Source organism: Arvicanthis niloticus, chromosome 7, assembly GCF_011762505.2.
Source record: "Arvicanthis niloticus isolate mArvNil1 chromosome 7, mArvNil1.pat.X, whole genome shotgun sequence".
In the NCBI taxonomy this organism is placed as follows: Eukaryota; Metazoa; Chordata; class Mammalia; order Rodentia; family Muridae; genus Arvicanthis; species Arvicanthis niloticus.
This window is the reverse complement of record NC_047664.1, coordinates 42,000,475-42,014,789: the sequence shown is the minus strand read 5'-3', so window position 1 is coordinate 42,014,789 and position 14,315 is coordinate 42,000,475. Positions and strand designations below refer to the sequence as shown.

The window sequence follows — 14,315 nt, the reverse complement described above, 5'->3', positions numbered from 1 at the left end:
AAGCCGCGCCTCGGCTGCGCATGCTCAGTGCACGGTAGCGTTGGCCCGGAAAGGCTGAAAGTTTGGGGCGGCGGGTCCAAGCTCCTCCCCGGCTCCGGCGCAGCGGGAAAGGGTTCAGAGGCGCGGAGCTAGCCGCCGGCGGGATGCGGCGGGTCATCCGCCCGAGCCCCCCATGACCTGCACGAGAGATGCACGGCTGCAGCTGGGCCGGGAAGCCCTGCAGGCGACGCCTACATTGCTGGTCCCCGCGGTGCTGCTGGGCGCCTTACTCGGCCTGGGCCTTGGCCTGTGGCTCGGCTGTCGCGCGAGCCGCTTCCGCGCGCGGCTCCAGGTGGGTCCCAGTGAGGCCGGGAGAATCGAGCGCCCTCCTCCTCCCATGGCGTCCTGGGCTGAATTCCCTGAACCCCAGCTTTGCATCTCCTGACTGAGAGTGCGTGAAACCTTCTGCTGTAGGATAATCGGGGTCAGGGCTTTCTGGGGAAGGGGATGGAGTGACTGGCGGGAGGGCATTGGTCTGGGGTCCGCAGAAAGAGTCGTCAAAAGCCCTTCTTGGCCCCAGTGCCCTCGGGTGTAGTTAGAAGATTGGACATGATCCCAGCAGATGCGCCCAGCTCAGTGTAGGGACAGAAGAAACTAAGTGTGTGCACCTGAATGCCCACTTCATCTTTCTTGCTTTGGAGCTGCCAGATCTCCCCTGGGAATGGGACTTTCTGCCAGGGGTAACTGGCCCGGAGCCTTGAATGCCACCTTGGTGAACAGGAAAGACATTTCCAATCAGTATTTGGGTAGAAGCCAACCAGGTGGGTACTGTGGTGGAGCAGAAAGAGGCTAGCATTTCTTGAGCGGTGTCTGTTCCAGGCACGGAGCCTAGACTTCAGCCCTAGGCTCTGAACTCTCCAGCTTTTGAATCGACTCCATGTGTGACCTCATTTTGCAGATGAGAAAAGTAAAGCAAAGGGTTAAGGAGCCTAGCAATACAACAAGGGGGTTGGGGTAATAAGTAATGCTCTAACTGGCAACTATGTAAATGACATGGGATGTTCAGAGAGACTCCTGGCACAGAGGAGCAGATATCTATCAGTTGTGGAAAGACCCACTGGACACTCTGGGGTCTGGCAGCTCTGACTTCTTCCAGCTTTCCTCTGTTGTGCAGGGGAATTGCCTTTCTCCAGCTAGAAACTTGTTTGGTTGAAGATTGTTTTCCTTGGTCTCTCACTTCTTTCCTTCTTTTTCTCCATTGCCAAGTTTTTTGATGTACAACCCTTTGTGCTAGTCAGCTATGAGTGTGAGCAGTCTTGAACTCTTGGATGAAGTGTGTGTGTATGTGTGTGTGTGTGTGTGAGAGAGAGAGAGAGAGAGAGAGAGAGAGAGAGAGAGAGAGAGAGAGAATCTACCTACATATGTAACAAGGCTGGGAGGCTTTCTTCAGTTTTATTCTTATAATTCATGTTTACATTTTCAGGTGTTCTTTTCTATTCCCCAAGTCCTCTGTTTTGATCCTAAGCTGCCCGTTTGTGAGTAGATGCTTTCTCCTCTCTCGGAGGACACTGTAAATTGACTGTTGTCTTGTGTTTCCTCAGCCCTCTGCAGATTGTTTGGGGGTTTCCCCTTCTTGTTAGAGTTTGTCCTTAAGTCACTTGTGACCCTTGGCCTCCTGGCCATTTCTAAGTGTGGAAGTAGAAATTGCTTCTGACTCTGGGTGTCTCAGTTCCTAATACAGTCAGCAATTGCTAAACCAAGCATTCTGGAATTTTGTGCTATTATCATCTGTCCTTTCTGCCCAGAGACCCACCCTGCTCCAAGCACATGGGTGGGCTTCCTGAACATCTGACACTGCCAGGCCTGTATCTGTGTCAGACTCTTTGCAGTTGCTCTCACGCCCTTCTCTCGGGACCTCAGAGGCTTGCTCCCTCCTTTAAGTTTCTTCTCAAACAAACTTCTTCTGAGAGGCTTCTTCTCAGGGTCTGTAACAAGACTAGGCAACCTGTGGATATTGAATCATAGTCCTAGCTCATTAAATGAACCAGTTCACCAAGCCAAAAAAAATGCATATCTCTCTCTCTCTCTCTCTCTCTCTCTCTCTCTGTCTGTCTCTCTGTCTGTCTCTTTGTGTGTGTCTCTGTCTCTCTGTCTCTCTTTCTCTCTTTGTTCTGCTCTCTGTCTCTGTCTCTCTGTCTGTCTCTTTGTGTGTGTCTCTGTCTCTCTGTCTCTCTGTCTCTCTTTCTCTCTTTGTTCTGCTCTCTGTCTCTGTCTCTCTGTCTCGCTCTTTGTTCTGTCTCTGTCTTTCTGTCTCGGTCTCTTAATGTGTGTATGTGTCTCAAAGGGCACATTTTTTGAGCATGCAGACATGGCACAGCATGCTTATGGAGATCAGAATACATTCCCCTGAAATCAGTTCTCTCCTCCCACCATGTGGGTTCAGAAGACAGTCCTTATGTCATAAACCTTGGTGGCAACTGTCTTTACACTGAACCTCCCTGCTGGCTCCTGTGTGGATGTGTGTACATGTTCGTGTGTGTGTAAGTGCATGTATGTATACAGATGCCTGTTTGCATGTGTGTGTCTATGCCAAGGCCAAAGGTCCACCTGGGTGTCATTCCTTAGACACTGCTCACCTTTTGAAGACAGTCTCTCACTGGCCTAGGCAAGCAGACTAGACTGTCTGTCCACCTGTGTCCTCCCCTGCACTGGATTGAGGGCACACACCCTCATACCTGGCTTTTTTGACATGGGTTCCAGGAGTTCAACTGTGTCCATGCCTCCATGTCGAGCACTTTCTAATTAAGCCAACCCCCCTAATAGAATTGTACCTATGCCTGTTCTCCTTATCCATTAGAGTTGTGTTCCTCAAACTTGCCTAGCACTCGGAACAGAGGAACGAGCACTAAGCCTTTGCCTGGGGAAATACTGTGTCAAGTCCCTTGAGCCTCTATTTCCATCAGTCTACCTTCAAAGTGACCTGCGTGTATTTAAAGAAACTCCATTGGCTGCATATTGTTAATTCTCTCTTTGAAACTCACAGCCAAGAGCCCGAGAACTCTGGCTGGGGCCAGATCCTCTTTCACAAGGTCCTTCTGTGTTGGGTACATCATGGCCCTTTGGTACTTTGGAATGCTAGACGGGCTTTCAGGATTACAATCTCCTAAAACAGGAAACATGACTGCAGAAAGCTGGACACTCAGCTGCAATAGGGGCATTTACTTGACAAGGAAAGAGGACACAGCGAAGGGCCTGACTGTGCTCCCACCCACCCAGACAAGCTTGTGGAACCCTGTCATTATCAGTGCTGACAACTGCCAGGTGGTGGGGCCTCAGGTCACACTCCTACTGCTTGTTTGTAGTCCACAGTAGAAGTCACTCCTCTGTTGAAGGTAACCAGGATCATTATTTTAAAAATCACCCAGTGGCTATACTGAGAACAGCAGGGGAAATAGTGTCTGCACATCCCATGCAATGGGTGGCAGCTACTACTGTTCTGGTTTCCTATCTGTTGCTGTGATGAGACAAGTCTGACAGCAAGCAACTGGGCAGGGTGTATTTTAGAACAGGGCAGTCCATCACTGTGCAGAAGTCAAAGCAGGAACCTGAAGCAGCTAGTCATACCACAGTCTAGAGCAGGGAGAAATGAATGCATGCAGGTGCAGTTACTTCTGTCGGAATATTTTGTCAAAGCTGCAGAAATAAGTGTAGAACAGAAATTGACAAATCCTGCAAGCTTTGCTCCCTGTGTTGCCTGGAGTTTTAGGGACAACTGAAATATGCACCTTATGGGATTTCTTAGAAAGATAATCTGGGTGGCCTGGGAGTAGTTTTAAAGGACTCTACTAGATGCTTGGTGGAAGAAGGGGACAGGAAGGGCGCATGGTGAACAGAGGTGACTGCTGGGTAGAGGTTTATTGGCTAAAGTTCAGGGGGGCAGACAAGACTGATTGACTTCAGCATCTGGCTTCTCTCCACCCCTTTGTGGTTTTAGAAAGATGACAGGAAACGTCTGCTCAGGAGTTCAGAGGCCCCTGCACAGAGCCTACGGGATACTGACTCCCAAGCCAGGAGACGACAGAGAGAAACCACTCGGGACGAAGATGCCCCTGAGGTTAGTCCGGGTCTGGGTGCTTCTGTAGGCACACGCTGTGTATGGCCTTCCCAGAAGCCAAAGGATTGTGCTACAAGCCACTGGATGATTTATTTCCCCAGAAATTGTCATGTATGAATAGTAAAAGGCACAGACTTTTAAGTCCACAGTTGCATGAGTTTGTACAAAGGTATGCTCCCTCATAATTAAAGTCCCAATACCCTCAGAAAGCTCTCTAGTGCCCACTCTGGTTACACTTATTCAAAAAGCAACCCCATGTAGGTAGGGTTTGCATGACCATGGGATGACTAGAGTTTTGTGCGGAGAGTCCCCTGTTCTCTTTGTGTCTCGGGTCCCACAAAAATCCTGCTACTAACATTTGCCCATTTATTTGCATGGCCACACCTGGGCCTCTTCCCCTCCCCCTCAAAAAAGTGGGGGAATCAATATGAGCACAGCACTGTTAGTGGCTCAGCACCTACTGAATGTGAATGGTGGACTTAATGTTCTCTGAACCCACCTGTTTTTAGCCAAGCCCCAATTCTATTCTCTAACTGAAATGTTTACTCTAAGTAAACAGGAAGCCAAGGGAAGGCTGGGAGCCCTGCACCGATCCTAAGAGATGGATTCTCCCTGTCCTGGTCTTCCCAGCTCGGTTTCAGTTGGCCCATGGAACATGGCCAGGGTGCGCTCTCTCAGTAGGGACAAAGGGACATCAGTTGACATTCTCTGGTGCCCCTGCACACTTGAAATTGAGGCAGGGTCTAATGTCTAGTAGGTTTGTGCTCTCAGAACACTCTCCTTCAGTTTTCCTTGTTGTTCTTATATTCAGATGGGGAAACTAAGGTCCAAAAAGACAGACCACATCCTTGGGTCCCCAAACTGGGGAGAAGCCAAGTTCAGATGCATCCCGAGGTCTGTCTGGCACCTGCAGAACAAGCACTGCTACCTCTACACCCTACCTACCCCTGTCTCTCAGGCTGCTCCCTCTTGGGGTCCTCTGCTGGTCATGTAAAGGGCTTGGGCTTTGAAGCCAACTTCTCCAAAGTCGAGGAATCAAATCAGGGTAGCAGCTTGTTTTCCCAAGTCGCCTGTGCCTCCCATAGATTTCAGTAACCCCATTCTTTCCTGGGAGAGAGTCTAGCCTGCAGACTCTGAACCTCAGTGCTTTGGGGAGGCCATGGAAATGAAGAGAAAACCCTGTGGGATTCCAGGACCCTGAAGGGCCTGGGGACCCAGAAGCTACAGTCCATCCATAATAATGTGTATCTCTAGATCTCACTCTTGGGTCTGTTTCTCTGTGTGTCTCTCCACTGTTTGGAATTTGTTTCTCTGTGGAGAGCTTTTCACCCTTGTCCTCTTGGGTGACTCTCCGTGGTTGTCTGGGACAATGTGTGTGAGAGTTTAGTAAATGTGGTATCGTTCTGTGTTTCTCTTTTCCTTCTTAACTCTGGACTGTCTTGCCCTTCCCTACATACCATTAAAATTCCACTCACAGAGAGGAAAACTATGTCCACACAAATGCTTGTACACAGATATCCAGCTTGGTCCATAACACCCAGACTGGAAAGAACACAAATGACCATCACTTGAGCAATGCATGGACAGAGTGTAGTCTCTCATTCAGGCACAATGGGCTACACTAACGCTGAAGCAGGAGGATTGTGAATTTGAGCCTGGTCTGACTCACATATTGAAACCAAGGCTCAAACAAACCAGAATTGTGATCTATCCTTGCTGAATGCTATTGACTGTGAAAAGGATCACAGTACTGATACGCATTGTGAACCTGGCCATTGATATCCAAAGCCAGTCATGAATGGAACCAGAAGCGAAATGCACGGGGAAATTAATATGGACAGGAAGTAGCTGAGTGGTTGCCAGGAGAAAGTGAGTAACCACTAGAGAGCACAGGGCTTCTCTGCTACCATGAGCCATTCTGAAATTGCCTATGTGATGATACTTCTGATATTGGGAAAACACTTCAAGATGGTTGGTTACATATCATACATTCGTGATTGTACAGGGCATGAATTTTTGTCAATAAAACTTAAAAAAAAAAGTCATATGTGAGGTGGCTCTGGATCCCATGAGAGCAGGACTAGCCTCGGTAGCCAGTACTAAACAATCCCAGCTTTTCTGTACATTTGCTGTGTGGTCTTAGTCAGGAAACATAACCTGTCTGAACCTCAGGCCCCTCGCTATGAGAGTCACAGAGGTCCCCCACAGAGTGCCCAGGGTCATGCCACCATTCCTGTCTCAGATGGTACTCTATCAGGGAAGCAGCAGTGGGAGATTACCTCATCTTCCCTTCCTTCAGCCTAGTAAAGTTTATCCTGCAACCTGTCTCAGTGCCTGGCAGGCACCCATCACCAGGCTAATGATTGCCCAGAGCTGAGTTAAATCTGCCTAGATTCATCTGTGTTTCTGCCTGGGGAGCCCAGCCACCTCTCCTGTGCACAGAGAGCCTCAGCCTTGTGATCTGTCCTGCTGCTGCTTAGATGAACTCTGTTTAATGAATAGCCCTGTTGGTTCAAACATGCAAAATCTTCCAGAAGGTTTCTGAGGCCTGCAGCTTCACAGCCTGCATTTTCTGTTTTGCCTTTGTTAATGAAGAGGAGGGATGATGCAATCTGTGCAGGTGATTTAAGGGGAAAAAAACAAAACAAAACAAAAACAAAACACCTTAGGTCCAATGAGGGAAACAGCTTTCTCCCACCTAGCGCCCCCACAGTGACACTTTCACCAATTTTCTGAACCACTGCCTTGTTTTGGCTGAAGTTCTACCTTGTAATTTTGCACAGCAACCCGTTTTCTGGATCATTGCATTTCTTAGGGTGGGAGTGGGGGCGGGGGTGGGGGCGGGGCAAGGGCGGGAGTGGGGGCGGGGTGGGGTGGAGCCAGCAGATACGGAGCATCTAGATTCAGTGAAGAGAACTATTCAAAAGCTGAAGTCTCCAGATCCTGTCCAGGTAACAGGATCTGGCTGCTTTTGCCTACACACCCAGGGCTATCTATAATGTCCTCCATCTCCTAGCCGAAGCAGAGCAGACCTGCCCTCCAGTCCTGCAGGATGCAGGTAGTCACACGGGCATCCTTAGGGGTAGAGCTTCACACAGCCAGGGCTCTTCCTAGTGGTCACGCCCAGGCCTTTCAATCATGCCTGCCTCCACTTGCACCCGTAACTCTACCTGCCTCCTGCATAGTCATGTTCCTTTCTTTGGCACAGTGGCACAGTGCGTTTGCACTCTGTTTGGTGGAAAAACCATGCTTTCCTCTCTTTTCCCTCCTTTCCTTTGCTTTCCTTCTACCTCTGTTATGAGAAGATTTAAACTGCACAGGGCCCCCAGACATGGTGTACAACTCTATAAATTCCGGCTGCTTGGAAGTTGAGGAGGATCTTAAGTTCAAGGCCTGCCTGAGTCATAGATTCAGTTCAAAGCCACCATGTAGGACTTAGTAAAGCCCTCAGAAGAGGTGCAGAGCATGTCTGAGAACACGGGGAGCAATGTATTGGTCCTTTCCACTGCATCAGAGGTGGCTTCTTGGGGAGGTGATGCCCAGTGGGCTCTGAGTGGCTTATGAACACCATCACTCCAACTATTTAGTGCCTAGTTGTCTTCTTGGTCCCAGGGAGTCAGCTGGAAGCTTCCTGCCCGTTATCTTTGAGGATTAGATGCCCCTGTTGATTATATGGGCAGACTGAGGCTGACTCGGCTATCCCTTTTTGCTTAAAGTTTACTCCAAAACCCCATGTAAACATTGCCTGTGTGTACCCTGCAGTGCTACACCTACTTTAGAGTTTTAGTTGACACATACAATCATCTGCATCAGTGAGCATGGTGTGATAACACACATGCAACCTGTGACTTGGGTACTATCACATCTGTCACCTCTGTGAGGTAGGGAGCTTCATGGCCTCTGCATCATCCAGTTGCTTTGAAATAGATGAACCGTAGGCTACAGCTATCCTGCTGGGCTGTGGAATGTGAGGTCTAATTCCTCCAAGTTCAATTACTTCATGTGCTTGTTTTTCCCATTGAAGATGATCCATTGTCCTTTAGCGGATGCTTGTTAATCTATCCTAAGGTTTTAAAAGTTTAATTACTTCAAAGCTGAAGGATCAGATTTAATGATAGTGTCCATTCAAGCATTTGTCTATGTACCTAGCTGTCCATCCATCCTCCATTCTCCATAAAAATATATGTATATGTGTGTGTGTACATATATACACATATACATATATACATAAACACGTGTGTATATACATATGTATATGCATACATATGTACATCTATTCATATATCCATCTGTCCATCAACAAACCCATTTATGCATCTGTCCATCAACACATCCATATATTTACCTATTACCCGTTCATCTGTTCATGAATCCACCCATCTGCCAATCTTCTCATTCATTCATTCAGTCAGTCAGTAATCAAGTTACTTCATCTATTTATTCATCCATGCTCCACATACTTATTATGCATAAGTCCATGCTCCATCCACTTATCTACCCACCTATACATACTGTGCTAACTAGTTTTATGTCAGCCTAACACAGGCTAGAGCCATTTGGGAAGCAGAAACCTCAATTGAGAAAATGATCCCCACCAGATTGGCCAGTGGCCAAGCCTCTGGGGAGTGTGTGTGTGTGTGTGTGTGTGTGTGTGTGTGTGTGTGTGTGTGTTAATGACCCTGGTGGTCCTGGGGTGTGTAAGAAAGCAGGATAAGCAAACTTTGTAAGGCGAGGTAAAGCAGTAAGTGGTCCTTCATGGTCCCTGCATCAGTCCCTGCCTCCAGATTCTTGCCCTGACTCCTCTCAATGATGAGCTGTAATATTTGGGGTGAAATTGACTCTTTCCTCCCCAAATTACTTTGATCGTAGCATTTATCACAGTAAAAGAAAAGTAACTTTGACACATGTACACATGCATGTATTCCTATGTCTCCCTTCATCATCCACCTGCCCATCTGTCCCTCCACTCATCTGTCCATTGAACTATATATGTCCATTGTCTATCCATCATATGTGTGTGTATGCACACACACACATGCATGCACACATACACATATATACATATGTGTGTGCATACATATATTCGTCCATTCATATGTTCGTCCACCCATCTATTTATTCATTAATACATCCATGCTCTCACTCCTTAATCCTTCTGGCCATTCTTACATCCACTATTTACCAATCCACCACCTATCCATCTGTCCTTGCAAGGATCCAAATGGGCCTGTCAGGGTTCCTTCCTGGGCCATTGTTGCAGGTGGGGTGTGACATTTTGGAGAGTTGTAACAGTCTGTCTTTAATGTGGCAGGAAGTTCATTGTGCTACTACCTCTTTTTTGCAGGTGTGTGAGCCATCCTTGAGTGGCAACATCACGGCGTTTGCACTGAAAGCCAGAGTTGTCTATCCCATCAACCAGAAGTTCCGGGTGAGCACTCCAAGTTCCATTTTATTAGTGAAGTTTACTCCATAACGTGCTTGGCTCCGTGGGGATCCAAGGGCATGGATAAGATATGGGTTCCCATCCTGTCTGAAAGTTTGCTGTGTAACAGATCAAAACATGAGAGCCAACTGACTCTGTGTGAGTCACAAGGGGCACAGCAAGGTCAGGAGTTACAAAAGCTGCTTGATCTACAATGGGAGCAGCTTCCCTGAAGTGGGATGTGATCCCCTCTCTGGCACTGACTGGATGGGTGCCTCAGGCACAGCTTCTGTCTCTATACATATAGCTAAGGGTTAATGCCAGATGCTGTGCTTCCTAGACACTCATGAGGGGCTGAGGGATTGTCACACATCAGGCATTTCACTTTTGCAGCATTCCCAGAAGGTGAACAGACTACTCAAGGTCACATTAAGGAGGAAGCCAACTCTAACCTCCACTCTTGGCAATAGGTCTTCCACCCATGACTGTGACCAGGGCCCCTTGGCTGGAGTCTGTGTGCAGAGAGCAGCCATACTAAAGGGAGGAGCTGAGCCCATAAAGTGTCCTGTGGACAGTTTTCTGGCCCAGAGTGTTTGGAGGAGGGCTGGCATCCTGTTACTCAGATAGATATACCCTGAGTCTGGAGGATGCTATCCTGACTCCTGCCTCAGCATCTCTTTCATGGCCCTTTTTTGCTATGCTTTGAAATAGGGGGCAGGGTGAGAGTCTTAAACCTTACCAGCTGTTTGGACTTCAGGCAAGAAAGTATGTAGAAGGACTCAGAACTTGTTCAGTCAGCACAAGACTGCCCAAGAAGGTGTTTCCAGACTCTCTTCCTATGGAAGCCTCGTGATGAACAGCGTCTGGTTGTGCTGCTGGAGTTGTTTTGGTCAGATCCTGGCCTCTGGCAGGCCTAAGAAGCTGAACTCACCCATCTCTAGGAGGCCAGTTAAGGAGTCGACAGTAGTGAAAAGCAAAGAAAGGGCATGTATTCAGTGTGGGAAGTGAAATGAGGAGGCCCAATTTCTCTCTCTCTCTCTCTCTCTCTCTCTCTCTCTCTCTCTCTCTCTCTCTCTCTCTCACACACACACACACACACACACAGACACACACACACAGACTATCCCACCCCACACCCAGCAAGTCTATCTTTAGGGTTCTGACATGAGGCTTATATTCACACAGAAGGACAAGAGGTTTGCATAACTGTGCAGTCTTAGTCAAGGTGTGGCCTTGATATTGCTGATCCTTCTGCCAGGTCTGACAGGTGGTCAGAACTGTATGACTCTTTCTGAGAGACAAACCTCCCCCCTGATGGCTTTAACCTTTTCTTCCTCCTAGTGGAGATTTTCTGGAGAAATTCTAATTTCTTGAGCATCCTTGTTTTAATACTCTAAATGGGGAGATGGCTCAGTCAGGCAAGTGTGTACTTTTCAAACAAGTCCTAAAAGGCTGGATGTGGTGATGTGCACTTAGAAGCTCAGCACTGGGGAAGCAAAGGCAGACAGATCCTGGAGCTCACTGTCCAGTCGGCCCAGACCAATCTGTGAGTACCAGGCCAATAAGACACCCTGCCTCAAAGGCAAGGTGAATAGCACCCTAGGAATGACCTTTGTCCAACACACACACACACACACCACTCACTCACAGAAGGAGGAGAGCGTCAAGGGAGATTTTCACCTCTGCCAGGCCAGTTATAATCATGGCTGACTGACCTGTTCCCTAGTACACTGTTAAAAGCTCACTTAGCTCCTTGCTGTCTGTCAGTGGGACAAAAGGCTCTTCTATGTCAATATGGCAGCACAAAGCACAGGCCCCATGGGCTCCCCGAAACTCTTCCCATTGTCAGGCAGCAGGCCACAGAGAAATGGTCGGGAACTTCAGGGACCCAGCAGACCTCAAGGAAAGCAAGGCACAGCAAAGGCAGATTCCAACTGGGCAACTGAATCTGGGATGCCCCAGGAGCAGCACATGAGGAGAAGGTCTGGAGCACAGGCCAGTTTAGTCAGTGTAGGCCCAGCAACAATGGACAAGCCTAGACAGAGAGCTGAACACTTCTCATCGTTCCAGAGATGAGACAATGACTAGTGCCACACTGGGCTTAGTTAGGAGATAAAGGTCTGTCAGAGCAGTTGGAACTGTCAAGACTGGCAAGAATGACCTTCATCAGGATAGATGCTAAGCACAAGTAGTCAAAGGGGCTCCTAGAACTGAGCCAGCCACAGAGGAGACAAGAGAGAGAAGGCTGCTTTCCAGAAGTCATCATGGGCGTTGCAGATGGAGAGCTGAACACAGAGGTGTTTGGGGACAGATCCTCATGGTTCCAGAGTAGGAGCCTGGTAGAGAGAGCCAACCTCCTAGAGACAAGTATGAGGACAAATGGGCCATGATTCTGTCCCTCAGGGGTGGGTTTGACCATGGTCCTGGGACTGAAGCTTGGTGTGTGCACACTCACCCCAGCTGTCAGCTCAGTCAGGTCTCCTTCTGCTGGCAGCCTCTGGCTGATGGATCCTCCCACCCATCGCTGCATGAAAACTTGACACAGGCAGCTACCATCCTGCCCCACCTGCCCCACCAGCCAGCAGAGACCTCACCAGCCAGCAGCCTGGGCAGCCTGAGCCAGGCTGGCAAGGAGGATGGCAGCTCCTCCTCCAGCATGCGTTCAACCTACAGCGATGACAGGATCCTCCAATGTGCCTTCCTCCGGGTGGGCAGCTTCCCTGAGATTCTGGCCTGTGAGAGGTAAGCAATGACCTCAGGATAGTGGAGCTTCAGTGGTTGGTGCAAAGGAAGAGACAGATCCAGAAATGTTAGCTAACTCAGCTGTGGGCACACAGAAACACAGTATCAGAGCCAGTCCTGAGCCCCAGAGTGAGGTGACAAGGAAGTGGTGTTTAACCACTGATGTGTCCCATAAATTGTAGTACAGCAAATGCTCTGGGAGTCTGGGGCCAGAGCTTGCAGCACCTGCAAAAAGTGTCCCAGGAACCTGACTGCCAGATCTCTGTTGCTCATGGCAATACCTCTGTTATATAGCAAAAGGAGCCTGGACCAGGGTTAGTGACCCATTAAAAATAAGTCAATATGTCCCCTACTTTGTAAAGAGACACAGAGAAAACGAGTAACTTGAAAAAGGTCACACCACTGTGAGTGATAAGCCAGGTTTGTTCCAGACACCTTATCTTTGAGGCACAGGTGACAAGTCACTAGACTCACTTCTTGGTCTACTGACACAGATATGATTGGCAGCTGTCCACTGTGCTCTGAAGTTCCCGGAATCTCTGGATGTCTTAGTTACTTTTCTATTGTTAAGATACGAAACATGACCAGGGCAACTTATAGAAGAAAGAGTTCATTGGAGCTTACTGTTCCAGATGGTCAGAGTCTATGACCATCATGGTGGGGAACATGGCAGCAGGCAGGCAGGTATGGCACTAGAACAACAGGCTTAACATCCTTACCTGTAGGAAAGAGGGAGAGGTAATTAGGAATGACATAGGCTTTTGAAAACTCAAAGTATGCTTCTAGTGACACCATCTACAACAAAGCCACACCTCCTAATCCTTCACAAACAGTTCTACCAACTGTGGACCAAGTATTTAAATATATGATCTTACGGGGCCATTCTCATTCAAATAACAGAGGACTGCCCTAGCCCAAGAATAGGAAGGAGTGGGGTTGGGACTGTTGCTAGTGGGTTATTCCTGGGCTGAGAGAGACTAGAGTGGACCACAGTCTCACATTTGCACTTACAGACCTCATAATAGTGTGGATAGGTGTTTTTTATCCAAACGCATTTTTGTCTCTGAGAAAGAAAAGGGTCCCTGAGGCAACCAGTATCTGCCTGATAGCTCTGGTCCTCTGCTCTCTGAGTCTCTTTCTTACCTGTCATGCAGGCCTAAGACTGTCTGTGCCGAGGAAAGTTGGCCTGTGGTAACCTCTTGCCTGTCATGCAGGCCTAAGGCTATCTGTGCTGAGGAAAGGCCTATGGTGACAGAAGTGACAGATTCTAGAGAAGATACACCAAGCCTGTTCTGCTGGCTTTCTCTCCCTCTGGCTGCATTGTCTTCAATATTCCAGAAGCTGTGTCCTGATACTTATAGTTCCTCAGCTGAGGCATCCAGCAGCAGCCTGGACTTCTCTAACCCTGAGTGTATGTGAGGAACATGAACTAGGGGACAGGGCCCCCACATAAACCAAGTAGAGACCAGGGTCCTATCTTCACCCTGCCTTCTGACTCTTTGACCCCTGTCTGCTTCTTTCAGTGTAGATATTGACCTGTGTGTCTGCAGCCTTCACCTGAAAGACCTACTTCAGGTAGACACAGCGCTGAGGGAGGAGAAGCACCTGGTATGTGGAGACATTTGCTCTCTCTTCCTGAGCTGGGGACCAGATGAGGATATAAAAATCTCTGTGTTCACAGAACCCCAGATGTGTGAGGGGCACAGATCTGGGTGAAAGGAGACATGAAAAACAGAGAGTCATGCAATGACTTCTGGGAATTGTATGTGGTGATGTATTCGGAGGCTCTGTGTGTGGTGTCACATTCGGAGGTGCCGTATGTGGTGATGCATTTGAAGGCACTGACAGGACATGGACTTCCATTTAGCTGGGGTGGGAGCCATCTAGAGATGAGTTGAGAGCTCAGGCTGCACCTACTAAGGACTCAGGAGAGAGCACTGTTTGGGGGAAAAGCACCAAGCTAATAACTCCAGACATCAGCAACAGCAGCAAGCTGAGGCTGTGGGGAGGCCAGAGCCTACACATGGCTCTGAGGGAATGGAAGACTGTAGGAGCAAT

General features: G+C 48.5%; 1 protein-coding gene across 4 annotated transcripts in view; it reads left to right on the top strand.

Moving 5' to 3' along the window:
* The window catches only part of Evc (EvC ciliary complex subunit 1), a 41,172-nt gene continuing 26,857 nt past the window's right edge, over positions 1 to 14,315 (top strand). The window contains exons 1-5 of one of the 4 annotated variants that reach the window (XM_076938408.1): positions 1 to 331; positions 3,974 to 4,093; positions 9,438 to 9,521; positions 12,010 to 12,257; positions 13,781 to 13,865. In XM_076938408.1, the coding sequence (XP_076794523.1) occupies positions 173 to 331; positions 3,974 to 4,093; positions 9,438 to 9,521; positions 12,010 to 12,257; positions 13,781 to 13,865 (696 nt within the window). In that variant the 5' untranslated portion in view covers positions 1 to 172. The remainder of the gene's footprint in view (positions 332 to 3,973; positions 4,094 to 9,437; positions 9,522 to 12,009; positions 12,258 to 13,780; positions 13,866 to 14,315) is intronic. The other 3 variants (XM_034509256.2, XM_076938407.1, XM_034509255.2) reach the window with 3 other exon arrangements.